This window comes from Artemia sp. Qi Xiang Cuo, chromosome 5 (assembly GCF_049724085.1).
Source record: "Artemia sp. Qi Xiang Cuo chromosome 5, ASM4972408v1, whole genome shotgun sequence".
NCBI classification, from domain to species: Eukaryota; Metazoa; Arthropoda; class Branchiopoda; order Anostraca; family Artemiidae; genus Artemia; species Artemia sp. Qi Xiang Cuo.
This window is the reverse complement of record NC_142798.1, coordinates 46,919,594-46,933,016: the sequence shown is the minus strand read 5'-3', so window position 1 is coordinate 46,933,016 and position 13,423 is coordinate 46,919,594. Positions and strand designations below refer to the sequence as shown.

At 33.7% G+C, this 13,423-nt stretch overlaps 2 protein-coding genes across 2 annotated transcripts in view; one reads left to right on the top strand and one right to left on the bottom strand.

The window, feature by feature from the left end:
• Git (ARF GTPase-activating protein GIT1) overlaps window positions 1-13,423 on the bottom strand; it is a 497,129-nt gene that overhangs the window by 11,046 nt on the left and 472,660 nt on the right. The window lies entirely within an intron of this gene.
• RpL11 (ribosomal protein L11) overlaps window positions 4,327-13,423 on the top strand; it is a 32,179-nt gene continuing 23,082 nt past the window's right edge. Inside the window, exon 1 of the mRNA XM_089089652.1 lies at window positions 4,327-4,433. Coding sequence (XP_088945778.1) covers window positions 4,428-4,433 — 6 coding nt within the window. The 5' untranslated portion in view covers window positions 4,327-4,427. The remainder of the gene's footprint in view (window positions 4,434-13,423) is intronic.

Below are 13,423 nucleotides of genomic sequence, written 5' to 3'. Positions count from 1 at the left end.
CGAATATTGATATACTCATCTGCAATGCCTCTATACATGGCTGGATTTCTTAACCGATTATGTAGGGTGTGTGAGCTATTTGATTCAATTTTTGTTAGATGTTTTATCAAGAGAAAGCTACGTCTCTCCCCTATTATTGTTAATCCACTCTCCATAAGCAGAAACCTGGTGCTTGTGGGTTTCCTAAGACCAAATATGAGACGTATTATATCATTTTGTATTGTTTCAATTTTTTGCATCTGGGTCTTTGCACATGCACCATAGATAATTAGCCCATAGTCAATATGAGGTCTTATATGTGATTTATAAAAGTAGAGTAAGCTTTTCTCCTTACATCCCCAGGGAGTAGAAAGAAGTCTTTTTAGTATATTGGTTTTTCTATAGCATTTTTTTTTATTGTGTCTGAACTATGGAGGTGGAAATTAAGTTTTTGATCAAGCATGAGACCTAGGTAGTTAATATGATTATTTTCTGGAATAGTTGTTCCATTTAGAGTTAGTCTTGTATTAAAATGGTTTCACTTTCGGTGAAATTGGGTTATTTTTGACTTTGTAGGTGCAATGGGTAAATCTGAATATTGAGAAAATTTTTAATTGGAATAGTGACTTTTGCAGTTTAGACTATGCAATCTCAAAGGTGTTTCCGGATGATCATAGTACCAACTCATCAGCATATTGTATATTCGTGTGGGGGAGGTTCATGTTCCAGAGATATAGGGCAAAGAGGAGGCAGCTGAGGACTGCTCCCTGAGGAAGGCCTTTGTTTATTGTCTTTTGAGGTGATGAGGCTAAACCTACACAAACAATGAAACTTCGCAGTTCTATGAACGATTTTATAAAAGATACTAGCTTGGGGGGGTAGTCCAAGGTTTGAAGTTTATTTAAGAGGATTTGGTGGTTCACATTGTCATATGCCCCTTCAAAATCTAGGAAAGCTGCAACTAGGACATTATCTTTTGAGAATGATTCATTTATTGCATTTGTTAACAATATGAAAGCATCTGTTGAGGAGTGGTGTTTCCTGAAACCAGTTTGAGAGTGACGGATCATATTATTTTTTTCAACAAACCAGAGGAGTCGATAATGTATCATTTTCTACATTATTTTACACATCACAGGAGTAATCATTATTGGCCTATAAGACTCAGGGCTATTTTTGGGTTTGTTTTTCTTTTGGATTGGTAGGAGGGACGAACTTGAAAATGGACTGGTTATATACTCGGATCCTGGGCGAAGTTGGTAACTAGGGTTCATAGGAATTGGGGATGTTTTGCTGCAATTGTTTGATGTTAGCTTATTAACAAAAAGAGTGGCAAATAGCTTAGCTTTTTCATTATCATTGTCATAATGGGTATTATTATGTATAAGCTCATAACTTTATGTATAATTGGCTCATGTGTTTCTCTGGAGAGATTATTTGCAAAATTATTCCAGTAGTTATATTTTGCATTTATTATAGTCCCTTTTAGATTAGATTCTGCTTGTAATTTTTTTTAAATATGTAGTAGGTAATGTTTTTTTTTTAGGAATGTTCTCCTACCTGCCTTTTTTGCTCTCCATTTATTTTGGCACTCATTTGTCCATCATGCTTTGGGAATGTGTTTAGGGAATATTTTCCTGGGTGTTGTCATGGGGATAGCATGATTAGCTGTATTTATTAGTAAAGATGCCAAGATTTCAGCTTGTGTGTCAACTGTTGCGTTTGAAATGCATGAATTTTGGGTGAAACTTGTAATTTCATCATTTAGCTTATTTTGCAACGTACGCCAATTTGCTTTAGTGTTTATATATTTGGAGGTATGTGATAGAGTTTCAGCAGGTTCATTTAGAGAGCAAACTATGGCAAAGTGGTCAGTACATAGACTGTCAATTTTATTTATACAAATTTTATTCAAAATATTTAATGACACAATTTGTATGTCAATTGTAGAGAAACTGCCACTTTTGGGGTTGAAATATGTATTCAGGTTTGGAGGGGTAGCAACAGCTAAATCAATATTATTTGAACTCATACGCTCAATGAACTTACCAGCTTTATTTGCTGGTTATTCCCTCACCAAAAGCTTTGGGCATTAAAGTCTCCACAAATAATTATATTTTTCAACATATTATGAATATTTATATAACTGAAGAAATCCATGGCATCTGTAGTTTGGCCATTAGGGTTGTAAAAGCTTATTATGTAAGTTTTTGTATTATTCAGCCAAACACTGATACCAATTGCATCAACATCATTTACAAAATCTGGAAAGTTGATGCCACAGAATTTTAGGTTATTATTAATTATTAAGGCTACTCCACTTCCTTTTTTCTTTGATCATCTATCCTTTCTCAGGATAGTATACCCCAGAGCCTAAATCTATTTATTTTTGTTCAAATGAGTTTCGTGGAGGCAAGCATTTTCAATGAAATTATTATTCATAAAAGATATTATTTCATTTAGCTTATTTTCTGTAAGTGATCTTACGTTCCACTGGAGTATTGATATTTGTTGTGTTGTGGATTTAATTTTCATGACTGTGTATCAATGTTCAGCTTTGTTAACAGTAGAGCAAGATCTTTTTTGCTTGAATGAGCATATCCTCAGGGATGTAGATTTTTGCCAGTTCTGCAATGATTTTTGCTTTCTATTGTTGTTGTATATTTATGGCCTGAACTGCATTGCAGTTCAGAATGAATAAGCATATATTTGGGGATTGTATGTTTGGTTCTGCTTCCTGTTTGTCAGTTAAGGGATTAATTCCTGGTAGTGTTTCTGGTTTGTTTCTTCTTGGGACGGGGGGCCAGGAAGACCTCATCTCAATGGACAAGGAGGCTTGTTGACTTAGTGATTCCTTCTGATAGAGATGTGAGCTAGGGGGCTTAAAGGATGGTGTTTTATAAAGGGTATTTGACGCATTGGCGGTGTTTGACTTGGGGGTTTTGGTTGGTTTCATTAGGGGCTTTATTTGGTATGTTTGGGCAGCATTTGCTTCCATAGCTGCAAAGGGGTATGGAAGGGCCTTCTCTGTTGCTTTTTGTAGTGTTAGTGCTCGTTTCTTATATGCAGGGCATAGTGATTTATTGGTAGATTCATGTGGGCCTTTACAATTGATACATGTGGGCTGAGTGTTGTTGCAAGTTGTCAACTCTTTAGGATGGGATGCTTTACAATTACTACACGCTAGGAGAGTTTCAATGCATTTATTTGTTGTGTGTCCCAGTTTGAGACACTTCTTGACACTGGTTAGGCTTTGGTTTGTATTCCTTGTGCGGTTTGATTTGCCCAAATAGGAATAACTTTTCTGGGATATTAATTTTTTCTTTCAGTGTAAATAAGAAAGATCTACTTGTTTTTAGGCCATTAGAGTTAGGTTTACCAAGTTGGGTAACATCTTCAACTGGGATTGTGTTGCCAGCCCTATCTGAGAACCGTTCTTTTAACTCCTGAATTGGCATTTCTAGGGGAATATTGCATGCTACTATTTTTGTTGGGGATTGTTTTGGGTTCCATTTAGATGAATTAATTGGGGTATTCAAAAAATATTTTGGATCAAGTACTAAGTCTATTAATTTTCGATTCGGACAGCTATTAACACAATCTGCCACGGTGAATGTTGAGAGGAAACATTGATTTTAACATTTTGAAAATTCTAAACATTTTTTTAGTAATCCTTCTTATTTCACAAGGGGTATTTGGAGTAAGTTTCAGTTAGATGTCTAAGTTTTTGAGAAGGCGAAACTTGGACTGGGGGAGGGGAAATACTTTTGATTGGGGATATTTTTTTCCTTTTTTGGAGCTCCTAGAAAGGACCTCTTGAAAGCCAATATCATCTATAGTGACATTTGCTCCAACACTGATCATTGTCCTATTCTCAGGATTTGAGCTTTCATGCGAGCTTTGTGATGGGGAGCTTGACCAGCCAAGATGGGGCAAAAATGGATCAATTTCATTAGTATTTGGGGTGGGATCCGGAGGGTCCTTTTTTTAGGGGGAGTTCTTTGCATTGCCTTTTGAATAAGCTTTAAGCTAAAAGGAAAGGATATTAATATGATACCAGACCGTCTGCACTCTACTGTGGGGAAAACTTCACCATCCACAAAAGAAACACACAGTATGGCTCTGAGGAGGATTTTGAGCACGAGTGGTTCAGTACAGTTACTGATTAATCGAGACAATAATTCACAAGAAATTTATTTGTTAATTTCTTAAAGTGTTGCTGTCCTGTTTTCCTGTAATTTGGTTGGAAAACAGTTCTCTAGCAGCTTTACTGGCCGATTCACTTTCCGTTATGTTCTTAAAATGTCAAATGAAAACAGGACTTCTGCCGTTTTTTAATTGGCATTTTAACGATAAATTTTCTCGTTTAGAGATTTCATTTTTTACAGTACATGAACCATAATCCGTTTTCTTCACAATAACAAAATTCCTGGAATATAAAAATTATAATGACTGTGAGTATCTTGTTCCATCGCATATTTTGTTGTGTAGATGTTGGATATAAATGTCAACAACGATTACCTCGCTTATTAGGCATTATGTCAGCCCAAGGTTGGTTTTAACCAAATTTGCTTAAACATTATACTCTGTGATCCTACATTGATTAGTTCTGAGAAATAAATACTTTATTAGGCTATCAAAAGGGCATTGCATTAAATTTTCTGATTCAGTCACTAACGAGAGAGCTAAGAACTAGATATTTCTGTAGAATCAGCATTTCATAGGCTACTGAATCAAAATATAACCTTGGTTTGGACTGGAAATTGAATTTTGCCCCCTCCCTAATGTGCAAATCTATAGCCTATCTTGAGCTGTACACATACACTGAATTCTTCATAAGTCACTCTTCAGTATATATCTTAATTGACATAGTATTAAGATAGCTAAGAAATAAACTCCTCTGTAAATAATAAGCAAGATCTTGATGTCACTATTGACAATGAATTAAAATTCAGCACTTGTGCTTAGAGTTCTGCTGCTAGGGCTAGTTTGACTTTTGCAGTTCATATTACTGACTTACAAATAAAGTAAACACACCACTTGGTGCCCCTTTTTAAGGTCTTTCCAAGCATAATAATCTTTTTTGTTGGAAATGAATTTTACCCCCATCCCTATATATACCAATTCTGGGTAGGCCTATATACTTGCACATTAGGGGGGGGGGGATAAAGTTTAGGCTGATACCTCTCATTTACATCAAATAAAATTTACCCTGTCCCCCCCCAAGGTGCAAATTGGGACTGATTAAGTGTACTATTTCCTCTCATTCCCCTAAAGTCTTCATTCTTCTTTATAATGGACTTGTGCATTCTAAGCTTGAGGTTGGAATATAACTTGCCTCTCCATATTTTAAAAAAGACAAAAGTTCTTGAACTTTTTATAGGCTTTTTTAAAAAAGCCTATACAGAGACATGCTACTAAAGTGATATCTGGCATGCAAGAGCTTTCCTACCCTGTAAGACTATCAAAGCTGAGTCTCCTTACACTTGTTTACAGGAGAAATAGAGGGGATGTTATTTTAGCCTTCAAGTTATTGAGGGCTAATATTCTCCCAGTATTATTCCCTACTGTTGGTACCAATTCTAAAACTAGAGGTCATCACCAGAAACTTGTCAAGCAGTCTACAATTTCTAGAGTCTGTACTCAATCCTTCTCAACACATAGGCTATTGTCAATAATTGGAACAAACTATCTAATGAAACAGTTTCTGCTGAACTGTTTATTTTTAAATGAAGGCTAGATGCTGAGTGGTCCTCCAGAGAGTGTAAACTTAGTAAATCTTTCATTATTCATATTATTGACTTACAAATAAAGTAAACATACCACTTGCTGCCTTTTTAAGGTAAGTTTAAACTTTCCCTCCCACCCCCCTAATGTGCAAATATATACCCTGAATTGGTATACATAGGGGCAGGGGGTAAATTCATTTCTGACAAAAAAGATTATTATAATTGGAAAGAGCATAAGAAAAGGCATCAAGTGGTATGTTTACTTTATTTGTAAGTCAATAATATGAATAACAAAAAAATTACAGTAAACTCAATTGGGTTCTATCAAAGATAGAACAGCACCTGGTCACAAGTGAACCTGCGTACAACTAGTACATCATTCCAGAGCTCTACAAGGAGTAATCCTTAGATTGCTCCTAGGTATAGTTTAAGATAATAAACACACCTCTAGAATCAGAATTTCATCCTGAATCCAAATATGACATGTGTTTCTGTTGCAAAATGAATTGGGTAAAATTCTAGTTTAGCTACTTTTTGCTATCTTGGAAAGGGGTTAGGTTAGAATAATGAAACTTTCAGTAATGAATCCAGGTCCAAAAACATACTCTGGGAGGATAGCCAAGCTTCCATAATAACCCTCTTATTGAAATTTGTGAAGGGTGGGACAAATTTATTCCATGAAAATATATAAAGGGTATAGTATAGGCCCTTCTCCCCTATGGATTGAAACTTGTGGTGCATAGAAAATACATATTTTGGGCTATATATTTGCTCATAAAAGGGGGTTAAGGGTAAAGTATAGTTGAACTGTAGTCAAAATGTGCTAACTACATTCATTCTGCATATTGTAAAGTAAGAATTGTTTCCTTAATATTTTTCCTTCTCAACATCCCCAATTCTTGGCATATACCAAAATGGACTTTACCTCCTCCCCTTTCCCTCTAATATGCAAACATATGACTTGAGCTGTATGTATGCATTGAATTTTCCATTATTTTGACTATCTGTTATGTCAATTTAAAGAAAAGAGGATAAAATTCTACTTTAGCTACTTTTGACTATCTTGGAAAGGGGTTAGGTTAGGAAAATGAAACTTTCAGAGATAGTTCTACAGGCTAAAGTATGACCTGGGAAGGTATTTTAAAGTACCTACCCCCCCCCACTCTCTCTAAAGGGTCTTGACATTTGCCTATGTGAAAGGTACCTATTGAAATTTTGAAAAAACAACATTTTACCTTAATTTTCTGTTATCAGTTTCTTTTTCTCTGGCTTTAGTCCTGAAAATGCAACTCCTATTATTTGAGTAGAATTTTAAGCCAAATCAATGTTGTTTTTTTTTCAAAATTTAGGAAATGTATTTTCATATATTTAAAACCTTATAAATTGGGATTGAGCAAAGTTGTGAAACTAAAAAAAATTTTATTGTACATTAGTTAAGCAGAAGATCTATTTTGCAAGGTTTCACTTTTATAACACAGATTTTTAATGGTTATCAAAGGTCAGGACCCTCTAGGGGCTGGAGGTAGATAGTTCAAAATACCTTCCCAAGACATACTTTAGGGTAAGAAACCAGTATCCAATTGGGCAAAATTATGTAAACCTAAAATCCTTACATCTTGTAACCAAAGAGAAATTGGGAAAAATTGTACATATCAGAGAAAAGCTAAAAATCTGAGCTATGCATCAATATGGTTATTATCAAAATTGTTTAAGATCAAGCACTTGGAATTATTAGTTTATTGACTTACCTACAAGGACCTTTTTTTTGGAAATACCAATTATTCTATTTTGATGTATATATCCTTTTATTGTTTCAGTTTATTCACATATTAACAGAAAGCTGACTTTCTTCTGATTCTAAAAATATAACTTTTATTGTTTGATATTTATTCTTTAAATCACAAATATTGAACATATTTTTTCTTTTAAATTATTTGTCATAACAGATACCACATTTTTAATTGATGCTGACAAATTATTGGTGAAAATTTGTCCAAGAAGGTGGAGTTCTTGTTACTACCCTCACATTGCATCATGCTATAGTAAAATAGGGATGGTCCAAAAATCCATTGCTGTTTTCCAGAATGCCAAAGAAAAGTGGTCTTTCCTAAAAAGAAGTCCTTTACCCTACCCTGTAGACCAATCCCTGAAAGTTTCATTTTCCTAACCTAACCCCTTTCCAAGATAGCCAAAAGTAGCTAAAGTAGAATTTATCTTTTTGGCTTTTCTCTGATATGTACAATTTTTTCCAATTTCTCTTTGGTAATAAAATTTAAGGGTTTTGGTTTAAATAATTTTGCTCAATTGGATACTGGTTTTTTACCCTTAAGTATGTCCTGGAAAGGTATTTTGATGTACCTACCTCCACTCCTTCTCACTCTAGAGGGTCTTGACCTTTAAAATCTCTGTTTTATAAAAGTGAAACCTTGCAAAATAGAACTTCTGCTTAAATGAAGTACAACAAAATTGTTTTCAATTCCAATTTATAAGGTTTTAAAGACATGCAAATACATTTCCTAACTTTTGAAAAAAAAAGTCAACAATATGGCTTAAAATTCTACTAAAACAGCAGGAATTGTATTTTCAGAACTAAAGCCAGGGAAAAACAGAGAAATACCTGAAAATAAAGATAACATGTTGTTTTGTCAAATTTTCAATAAGTATAGACCTTTCATGTAGGCAAATGTTGGGACCCTCTAGAGAGAGAAAGAGTGGAAGTAGGTACTTAAAAATACCTTCCAAGGAGAAGCCTGTAGAACCATCTCTGAAAGTTTCATTTTCCTAATCCAAACCCTTTCCTATTATCACTAACTGTTATACACTGGACTCATCCATATCACTAGCAATTGCAATTTAAGGTAATAACCAAAAGTAGCTAAAGTAGAATTTTACCGAATTGGGTAAAATTCTAGTTTAGCTACTTTTTGCTATCTTGGAAAGGGGTTAGGTTAGAATAATGAAACTTTCAGTAATGAATCAAGGTCCAAAAACATACTCTGGGAGGATAGCCAAGCTTCCATAATAACCCTCTTATTGAAATTTGTGAAGGGTGGGACAAATTTATTCCATGAAAATATAAAAAGGGTATAGTAAAGGCCCTTCTCCCCTATGGATTGAAACTTGTGGTGCATAGAAAATACATATTTTGGGCTATATATTTGCACATAAAAGGGGGTTAAGGGTAAAGTATAGTTGAACTGTAGTCAAAATGTGCTAACTACATTCATTCTGCATATTGTAAAGTAAGAATTGTTTCCTTAATATTTTTCCTTCTGAACATACCCAATTCTTGGCATATACCAAAATGGACTTTACCTCCTCCCCTTTCCCTCTAATGTGCAAACATATGACTTGAGCTGTATGTATGCATTGAATTTTCCATTATTTTGACTATCTGTTATGTCAATTTAAAGAAAAGAGGATAAAATTCTACTTTAGCTACTTTTGACTATCTTGGAAAGGGGTTAGGTTAGGAAAATGAAACTTTCAGAGATAGTTCTACAGGCTAAAGTATGACCTGGGAAGGTATTTTAAAGTACCTACCCCCCCCCCCCACTCTCTCTCTAAAGGGTCTTGACATTTGCCTATGTGAAAGGTACCTATTGAAATTTTGAAAAAACAACATTTTACCTTAATTTTCAGTTATCAGTTTCTTTTTCTCTGGCTTTAGTCCTGAAAATGCAACTCATATTATTTGAGTAGAATTTTAAGCCAAATCAATGTTGTTTTTTTTTTCAAAATTTAGGAAATGTTTTTCATATCTTTAAAACCTTATAAATTAGGATTGAGCAAAGTTGTGAAGCTGAAAACAAATTTGTTGTATTTCATTTAAGCAGAAGATCTATTTTGCAAGGTTTCACTTTTATAACACAGATTTTTAATGGTTATCAAAGGTCAGGACCCTCTAGGGGCTGGAGGTAGATAGTTCAAAATACCTTCCCAAGACATACTTTAGGGTAAGAAACCAGTATCCAATTGGGAAAAATTATGTAAACCTAAAATCCTTACATCTTGTAACCAAAGAGAAATTGGGAAAAATTGTACATATCAGAGAAAAGCTAAAAATCTGAGCTATGCATCAATATGGTTATTATCAAAATTGTTTAAGATCAAGCACTTGGAATTATTAGTTTATTGACTTACCTACAAGGACCTTTTTTTTGGAAATACCAATTATTCTATTTTGATGTATATATCCTTTTATTGTTTCAGTTTATTCACATATTAACAGAAAGCTGACTTCCTTCTGATTCTAAAAATATAACTTTTATTGTTTGATATTTATTCTTTAAATCACAAATATTAAACATATTTTTTCTTTTAAATTATTTGTCATAACAGATACCACATATTTAATTGATGCTGACAAATTATTGGTGAAAATTTGTCCAAGAAGGTGGAGTTCTTGTTACTACCCTCACATTGCATCATGCTATAGTAAAATAGGGATGGTCCAAAAATCCATTGCTGTTTTCCAGAATGCCAAAGAAAAGTGGTCTTTCCTAAAAAGAAGTCCTTTACCCTACCCTGTAGACCAATCCCTGAAAGTTTCATTTTCCTAACCTAACCCCTTTCCAAGATAGCCAAAAGTAGCTAAAGTAGAATTTATCTTTTTGGCTTTTCTCTGATACGTACAATTTTTTCCAGTTTCTCTTTGGTAATAAAATTTAAGGGTTTTGGTTTAAATAATTTTGCTCAATTGGATACTGGCTTTTTTACCCTTAAGTATGTCCTGGAAAGGTATTTTGATGTACCTACCTCCACTCCTTCTCACTCTAGAGGGTCTTGACCTTTAAAATCTCTGTTTTATAAAAGTGAAACCTTGCAAAATAGAACTTCTGCTTAAATGAAGTACAACAAAATTGTTTTCAATCCCAATTTATAAGGTTTTAAAGATAGGCAAATACATTTCCTAAGTTTTGAAAAAAAATTGATATGGCTTAAAATTCTACTCAAATAACAGGAATTGCATTTTCAGAACTAAAGCCAGAGAAAAAGAAACTGATAACTGAAAATTAAGGTAAAATGTTGCTTTGTCAAAATTTCAATAAGTATAGACCTTTCATGTAGGCAAATGTTGGGACCCTCTAGAGAGAGAAAGAGTGGAAGTAGGTACTTAAAAATACCTTCCAAGGAGAAGCCTGTAGAACCATCTCTGAAAGTTTCATTTTCCTAATCCAAACCCTTTCCTATAATCACTAACTGTTATACATTGGACTCATCCATATCACTAGCAATTGCAATTTAAGGTAATAACCAAAAGTAGCTAAAGTAGAATTTTACCCTTTTTTTGTTTAAATTGACATAACAGATAGTCAAAATAATGGAAAATTCAATGCATATATAAAGCTCAAGTCATATGTTTGTACATTACAGGGGAAGGGGAGGAAGTAAGTTCCTTTTTGGTATAAGCCAAGAATTGGGGATGTTGAGAAGGAAAAATATTAAGGAAATAATTCTTACTTTACAATATGCAGAATAAATGTAGTTAGCACATTTTGACTACAGTTCCACTATACTTTACCCCATAACTCCCCTTTATGTGCAAATATATAGCCCAAAATATTTATTTTCAGATGCACCACAAGTTTCAATCCATAGGGGAGAAGGGGCCATACTATACCCATTTTATATTTTGATGGAAAAAATTTGTCCCACCCTTTGAAAATTTCAATAAGCATTAGTCTTATTGCTTCTTTAATAAAAAAAGAGGTACTTGTTAATCATACAGAACACACCCAAGAAGTAAAGGTATCTTAATCCTAATGAAATATGATAAAAAAAAAAATTATTTTAGTTTATATAATAATATAATTTGGACTATATATTTACACATTAGGGGGGTTTGGGGGTAAAGTAACCTAACCTTACCTCTGCCCCCTTAATGTGCAAATATATAGCCCAAGTTATACAAGTCTAATGCATTCTTCCACCTGTTATTTTTCTTAGTGGCTATGAAATTTGTTTTTCATACAGTGTACATTATCCTTAGCATACTTTCATCCCAAGACCTATTGTCAGGGGCTGCATGGGTCATGTTAAATCTAAATTGTATAGTTTTGGAACCTTTTAACTATACTAGACAAAATGGCTATCTCAAACTTTTGATTGAACAATATTTGGGGGGAAAGGGATATGAGAGGGGGGCTAGTATCTGTCATAATCTTTTTGGTCAAATAAAACAGACACCAGCAATTTTAATTTCTGTTCAAATGAGCCCTCTTTCAATGTTCTAGGATTGTTGGTTTGATACAATTGCCCCTGGGAAAGAAAATAAGTTAACATGCATCTGTGAAAAGTTGAACACTTATGTAGATAGGGGCTTCAAACCTCTACAGTAGGGTTCTGTGATATGCCAAATCTAATGGTTTGATTTTAATTGAAATACTTTGACTTTTAGTGGATGTTTGCTCACTCTTCAGGCAAATTTTTGCAGTTTCTTAGCCTTTTATGGGTAAAACTAAGCTTAATGAATCTTATATATTTGGAATCAATAATAAGCCAATGATATATCAATTGATATCAAAATTCTGTTTCTAGAGTTTTTGTTACTATTGAGCTGTGTTGCTCCATTTTTACAGTTTGTTACCACAAACCATCTGATATGTTAGCACATTAATCCAAAAAAGTAGAGAACAGGAAGCTTAATACGTTTACTAAACATTTCAGTTACAACTGAGGGAATTCGGAGAATCATTGGAATTTCGATTGGACGTTAGAAGATAACATAATAATCATTAGACAATTCCCAGGGAAGATACCCCCCCCACTCCCAACCAACTTCAATCATCAAACTACAATCAATTTAATCTATCTAATTATATTAAAAATTATGTTATAAAAAGCACTAAGTCCTATTTTCTTTTTGAATGACTTCTTTTTTCATTTGTAAAATTATATTTAGTGTATAGCTACCTTCTTATTTTTTAATGACTCCATTTCTGTTCTATTTGCATACATAGAGTTTATTCATATCCACCATTCACTCTACTTTCAAAGGTTTTAAAAGAAGAAAATCTAATTTAGAACTGATAGATTATACAGAAAAATACCCATAAATATGAAGACAGAAATTCGACCTGAGCAAATGTTGTGAAATTGGAAGTATAAGAAACTTTTCAGTTTCTTTTTCTCTGGTTTTAGTTCTGAAAATGTTATTTGAGTATAATTTTGAGTCATACCAATGGTTTTTCCTAAACTTTGGAAATGTATTTGCAGATCTTGAAAACCTCATAAATTGCAATTAGGCAAAGTTTTGAAGCTGATAATACTTTTTTTACTTCATTTAAGCAGAAGATCTATTTTTGCAAGGTTTTGCTTTTATAAAACAAAGATTTTTAGAGGTCATCAAAGGTCAGTGCCCTCTAGAGGGAGTAGTGGATGTAGGTACTTAAAATACCTTCCTGGGACATACTTTAGATTGTAGATCCATCCCTGAAAGTTTTGTTTTCCCAGCCTAACTATTTTCCAAGGTAACATAAAGTAGCTTGTCTAGAATTTTACCATAAGTTTCAAATCATATTGAAAAGCCTGATTTACTATAACCTTTGAAGTTTTTTACCTCTTGCTAGAAGGTAGAACATATGGTAACATATATTTCAGTTAATTGAAACAGCTATAATTGTGTATTCTTGCTCCTGTATAGGCTTCTATTTGTATTCTCTGTGGAATGATTCTCATGTTCATTGGCTAACCAGCTTGACTACAATTGCTGT